The sequence below is a fragment of the Protopterus annectens genome, chromosome 15.part0, assembly GCF_019279795.1.
Source record: "Protopterus annectens isolate FY-2018-M chromosome 15.part0, PAN1.0, whole genome shotgun sequence".
NCBI classification, from domain to species: Eukaryota; Metazoa; Chordata; order Ceratodontiformes; family Protopteridae; genus Protopterus; species Protopterus annectens.
The window spans coordinates 630168191-630175153 of record NC_056749.1 but is presented as its reverse complement, the minus strand read 5'-3'; the positions used below and the strand labels follow the sequence as shown (position 1 = coordinate 630175153).

The window sequence follows — 6963 nt, the reverse complement described above, 5'->3', positions numbered from 1 at the left end:
TTCACACATTAAACTTCAAAAAGTTTAGGCATCATCAATAATAGCTAGGAATAATGCTAAACCATGAAAGTGCACAGATTCTGAAAAGTTATTCAGTCGTACAAACCGAACAGAGCATATTATACAGCTTTAAGTTAATGGCCTTTCCTAGCTAGCCTATTAAACTGCAGCAATACCGGACATCATCTTAATTTTTTTCAGTTATGGTTACCACCACTGTACCACAGACCCAGTTCTACTCCAGATAACTAAGCTAGTTGGGAACCTCCCTATCATCACTGGATTTTTATTACATTTACTCACACACCTGTCTCTGAAGTATTCAGTACTGGCAGTTAGAATGGTTACTTTAAGCAATTACTTGGCCTTGGCTGTAGTTGATGCTATAACATATGAAGTAAATGCATGCAGTTGCAATCTCCCCAGCCTTCTTCAAAATAAGACAAGATTAAGCATTAGTTTGCTGACCATTCCATTAAAAGTTACTGAAGTACAATGACAGCTCTGCAGTCAATTACAGAGTTTCCATTCCAAGGAGGAGAAGGTTGATTTTTGTCTCTTAAAATGTGTAAATCACCTGAAAAAATAAGGTGTACAGCAAACACTGAAATAGAAATATATTAATTATGTGAGGTACTCTAATGTAAATGAGTATATTCTACATAACAGGATGCTAACTCTGGTGTCATCTAAAGAAAATGAATATGATTATGTCAAAATTATTTTTGTGGGATACCTTGGAGCATCCCGCACTGTGAGAAAAATAAACAGTTTGCAGCTGCCCACATTAGAAATAAAAACATCTCTTCCAAAAATCATGATGTATGTATCCTGAGACATCTATAAATTTACTATGTTACAATTTTTATAAGAATGCCACAATCTTGGATTAGGTCAGCTATCACTTTTTGTGTCATTATTCTTGGCCCATATACAAAATTACTAAAAGTTATAATTCTTAAAAAATTAGAAGTAATAGTTTTTTTCTAGTTTGTTAAAAAGAAAGCAATTTGCTTTTTCAAATTAAATAGCATAAATTAAAACATTATATACATTATATTCTGATATGCAAATCATTTGAGCAACATAATACATTAAAATACTGTACAACTAAAAAATTCAAACACCAACAGCTTCACAATATCTCTTGAGGTACACTGAACCTTTAAGTTATTGAATCTAAAAAAATGGAATATATCAAAGATGATTTGGTATAAAGATTTTGTCCTGCATCCATAAAATGGGTGAGCATACCCCCACAACATAAAAAAGAAGTACAAAAGCTGCTTGGACAGCTGCTGGTTACACAGGCACTTGACATGTAAAACAAAGGAAAAATGGCATTAAAATTTGAAACATTGGCAAATAAAGACTCATTCAGAATATGGTATTTCATGTAAGTGTAACATACAGACTGAACTCTTTTTTTCTTTTTAATTATACAGCTAATCAGCCTGTCATTGAATCCATAAATATGTGTTCAGTGACTAAGCAGTTCTGATCCATTACACTCACTTTCAAGAGATTCTCAGAATACTTTACCAGGGTTGTGTGCAAGTTCTTCTGCTGTCTGATTAGATCTCCTTTTTGAAAGAATGTTGTGGCAAAGGTAACCATACTTACAGTGCTCACCACAGGTGTATCTCACTGTTAGTCAGCATTTCCTGCTGGTAACAGCTGCTGCAAAATAAATAAATAAATGCATGTCCATTAACACTGTGTGCCCCAGAATAATGTCAGATAAAATAAATATCTGGGACACTGGAAAAAAATACAGTTATCAGGTCATATGTAAATAACATGCCACAGCTGAGACTCCAGAATAAGGCTCCATTTAAAGCATCTTCTCCAGGAAGGTCAGGTGATCCTCAGATAAACAAAACAAGGAGCATAACGTTACTTGAGACGCAGTGGTGGGAAAAGGCTGAAGACTCAACTTCTAGCATCAGAATTCTGTTACACAGCAGATAGCTGAGATGTCTTGGATGCAGGCAGCTCAAGAAGGGCTTGTACTGTGATACCAACTTTCACCAGACCTCTTTCTTCTAATATATGATGTGGCAAACACAACTTTTCCTAATAAAGAATAATAACATTGTTACTCTTCTGTTAGGACTACTCTGCAGTATGAACAGTTTATCACTGAATTTAAAGAAAGAAAGAAAGAAATGTATATCTAATAATTATTTTATTTTTATGAGAAGCTATCCTTTACAGCCATAAACATGCCACATCTTTAACTCACCTTATCAGTTCCTACCAACTGTCATATCCTATATTAATCTCTATGCTGTATCTAACACTCCCCAATGAGTGACTGGGACTTCCTCCTCCTCCAGTCAATGTGGTCTTGAGGCTGCAGGTATGGTCTGACAGAAGAATGTGGAATTCTGTTTCACAGGCAACAGTGGCAACTGGAGAGAATGGTAAATGAAAACCTTTATAGACCACTTTCACTTCCCCCCTGAGAGAATGTCGTGATGAGTCTTCATACATTTCACATTCTCTTAACACCTCCTCAACAAGAATTTGTAACAAAAGCCATCCACATGATGAAATCTACTGAAATGCATTTGCCTCTAAACCCATCATTCTGAATGGACAGACATTTAGGAATATCTAATTTGACCTCCTCTCCCCCCATCTTGGTTAATACAGCACTGGGATTTCTTTGTAATCCCAGGTTACCAGATTCACACATTGATGCCTTGGTGCTGTACAGCTAATCTGAAGGGATGACTAGTCTAATGTCCACAAAACTCTACCTGTATACTACATCCCAAACAATCCAAATACCTCATCCATTATCTTATCTCTGTCCTTCTCTCCAGGGACATCCAACCAAACGCAGGCCCTTCTACCACAGTGAATCCACCCCCCCCAAGCAACAGGCAAACCCCTCCACTTCTCAGCTCTAAATGCTCAGAGCCTATGTAACAAAATTCCAAACCTTCATGCCTGGCTTCTACATAACCAGCCCAATATTCTTTCCATCTCAGAAACCTGACTTAAGCCCCACATATAAGATTCTGAAATAACTCCTCCCAACTACTACGTGTTAAGGAATGACAGAACACAAAAAAGGGGGTGGTGTAGCACTCCTTTACTCAGCATCCCTCTTAGTCACCCCTATACCAAACCCTTTCTCAAATTTGGCAAGGCAGAAATAATACCAGCCCTACCCACCCAAAACAAGCATAAACTCGCATTTGTTCTCTCCCTATATATTCTCCCTGGAGACAATATCTCATCCCTTGAAGATATTCTCTCCTGGGTCTCTACCAACATTACTCATGAAACCATAATCCTGGGGGACATGAACATAAACTGAGCCACAATCCAATCTCCCACTAATTCACTCAATATTAACTTGTATAACTTTACACAACTAATCAATTCCACTACCAGGCTCTTCCAAGAACTCTATTAATGGAAACACAGTAGACTGGATTCTAGTATCCCATCCTCACTATATCTCTGATAGTGGTATTCTCCCAGACCCACTAGCTGACTACTTCCCCACTTTTGCCCACCGTCTCCCCTCTTCCATACAACTAACTCACACCTATATTTCCACTCGTCCTAAAGAACTTCATTCTGAAACCTTCTCAAATGCACTAAAAAGCACAAACTGGAACTCATTAAAGACTCTTCCCCTAGATAATGCTCTCTCCTACTTTAACTCTACATTCACAAACCTGCTCAACTCCTTTGCCCCTCTAAAAACAAAACATATAAGAAGTAACCCTGTACCCTGATTAACCAAAAACACCTTAGATAATATGCGACTCTGTGACAAAGCCTGGACACATTACCAGAAACATAAAACCACTATCACCCTAAACAAAAATAAAACAGGACGAAAAAAAGTCAAGAAGTGTATTACCTCACACCGCAAAGCCTATTTCTCCACTCTCCAAACCAACCACACCACCAATCCCAAACTATTTTGGAAAGGAATCTCATCTTTCCACAACCCAGGAAAAAAAGAAAAACCCTTGCCCCAACCCAGATGTCTCTGACATGGACTTAGCCACCCAATTTATCTCTTTCTTCATAGAGTCCATTAGCAAGTCAACATCGTCCTTCAGCAATACCTCTACAACCTCTCCTCAGCGTGCACACATCCCTTCCTCCCCTAGCATCCCTTGCCTCCAACCTCCACCTTTCTCTATCAATCCCATCTCTATATCCACCATAAAAAATTCTTCTAAAATTAAAACCTGGCTCCAGTGCCCCTGATGAAATTCCCTCCTACTTCTTAAAAGTAGCCACAGAAGCCATTGCTCTCTGTACCAGCATACTAATTAATCGGTCTATCTCAGAAAGCCAGGTCCCCCTGTTTCTAAGCTACTTGAAAAGTGTGTACACCAACAATTCTTACCCTACCTCATCAATAATCAGCTTCTTACCCCCACAGAACATGACTTTAGACCAGGTCATAGTACCTCCACTGCCCTCTTCTCCTTCCTACTCTCCTTCCTAGAAACAATCACCAAAGCCCGCGACTCTGACCACTTCATATCCACTCTTTTCCCACAAAGCATTTGATACCATTTCCCACAACCTCCTTCTTACCAAACTCTCTAAACTTAACCTATCCCCTTCCGCTACCCAGTGGTTCTGAAGCTATCTCACAAACAGGCAACAAGCAATTAAATGGAAAAAAAGCTATCTCACCCTTCTTTAATATATCCACAGGCGTCCCCGAAGGTTCCATTCTAGTCCTCCTATTATTCAACATATTCATAAATGATTTCTTCCAAGCCATTCCAAACTCCAGTCTCATCCAATATGCTGATGATTCTAATATAATCTGTTCCTATCCTTCCATCACAACTCTTAATAATCTAACACAAGCCACTTTCTCTTCCACCAAACAGTAGATGCTAGACAACCATCTAGCCCTTAATGCAACCAAAACAAAACTTATGTTATTCAAAGCATCCAAAACCTCTTCCCCTAGACAAACAATACTTCATAATTATCAGCAAAAATAATACCCGCCTAGAACTAGTCTCCGACACAAAATTACTAGGAATTATCATCGATGATCAACTAAAATTTGACAAGCATCTACAAGCAAATATCAAAAAAACCCTTAAAAAATTAGATATGCTTTACTGCCACAGTTGCTTTATCTCTCCCACCACCAGGATTACATTAGCTAATACATACCTCATCCCATCCCTTTTATATGGTGTGTCTATCCTAACCAGCCCACAATCTTCCCTCAAAACAAAACTCTCATCTTGTTATAACAAAATATCCAAATTTGCAGCAGGTCATAGAGCCTCTTCCCACCACTGTAATTCCCTTCACCAACTAAGTTGGCTAGAATTACCAAACTTCTTCACATATACCCAGCTCATCCAAGCAAACAAACTCATTCATAACCCATCTTTCTGCCCCTCCCTAGCAAATACCTTTGAAATGCATAAGCAGATAGACTCCTAAGATCCAATTCCCAAAACCTAATTAAATTGCATAAACCAACACATCCTGCTGGGAATCACTTGATGTCCTTCTCTCTTGCACGCTTCTGGAACTCTCTCCCTTCCCCCATCCACAGCACCAGCAGTCTCTCCTTGTTTAAAACCTCCCTGCACTGACACCTTACTTCGCAATGGAAATGCTCTTGCTCTAATCCAACTTAATTCTGACCACACTTTCTTCTTAACTTTCCAAGCTTATTTGTTGCCTGTCACTACTGGGATGTATTCGACCAACAACTAAAAAAATTACCTCAATGTAATTGCCTAAAAAAAAAAAAAAAAATCACATTACTACTTATTGAATAAACCTGATGTAATTTTGCTAATGAAAATCTCTTTTTATTTCTGTATTATGTAACATTTATTTGAATTGCGTGATATGGATTTGTACTATCTGAAATATGTATTTAACATTTAATTGAAATGTATATTATGGATTTGTGTTTTTTCTGTACTATTGTACTATGTATTTGTATTTTTCCGGAGCTTTCTCCCCAGGACTCCAGTGAAAACAGGCTCCTTGTAGCCCAATGGACTGTCCTGGAAAACAAACTGCAAATAAAATAAATAAAATAAAAGAACTTTATAAAATGATGGATTTAGTGCCATTACAAATGAACTGGATTTTTATGTTAACTTGTGCACCTCATGCCTACAGTAATTTGATGCCGTTTTACTTTTAAAACTATTTAAACTGCTTTTTTATGTATGCTACCACTATTAAAACTCTACCTCACACGTTTGTACATTCTGATATAAAAACAGAGAGATTAATCTGCTTCTTCAAGGTCTATGACACATTGGCTGAGATTTATGAAGATGTATTAAATAGTGCAAGCTTTGTTTTCTTAAGAAGTGGGGCTACATAGATATTTGCACATACATGATAGAGCAGAAATATTTCTCTGAAATGCATATGTAGCCATACTTAGAGGTGTGCTTAGAGGTGTGCAAGCCAGAGCCGGAGTATAAGCTTGTGATCCAGCAAGTTAAAAAGCTGAGCCACAATCTCAATTTTTTTTCCGTAGTTTTGAGAAACTGCTGACTGTTGTTTTCAACCAGACCTTTAAGCTGAGAGTGCTTCCTATTAGGTCCAGTATGCCTATCTAAGCATTGTGGTTGGCAATAATTCCAGAGAGGGTGTTGCCACAGAGATTAAATGGAAGATGATTTAGGTTCATAGGAGGCTACTAGGCTGGCTGCCCTACAGCCTTTTACAAGCCTAGCCATGTTAATCCCTCAGTAGCCCCATTTGTTCTTTCTGGGTAGTTTGCAGAACAAATTTATGAACAGAGTGGGTCTGTGATCAACACAGACTACCCCTGTCCATGAGGGACATGGGGTATCACCCCAGGGTGAATTTTCAGTTTCCTATCCAATTATCTAGGTTGTGTTTGAATAGGGTCAGTGAGGAGTGCTGTTTTATGTGACTAAATGTCTATTCAAGAGAAGCTGCAATCTCTGGGAG

The 6963-nt window shown here is 38.3% G+C and overlaps 1 protein-coding gene across 1 annotated transcript in view; it reads right to left on the bottom strand.

Moving 5' to 3' along the window:
* Positions 1-1064: 1064 nt before the first annotated feature.
* Positions 1065-6963, bottom strand: part of LRCH2 (leucine rich repeats and calponin homology domain containing 2) — a 2522829-nt gene continuing 2516930 nt past the window's right edge. The window contains exon 23 of the mRNA XM_044057297.1: positions 1065-2076. Coding sequence (XP_043913232.1) covers positions 1957-2076 — 120 coding nt within the window. The 3' untranslated portion in view covers positions 1065-1956. The remainder of the gene's footprint in view (positions 2077-6963) is intronic.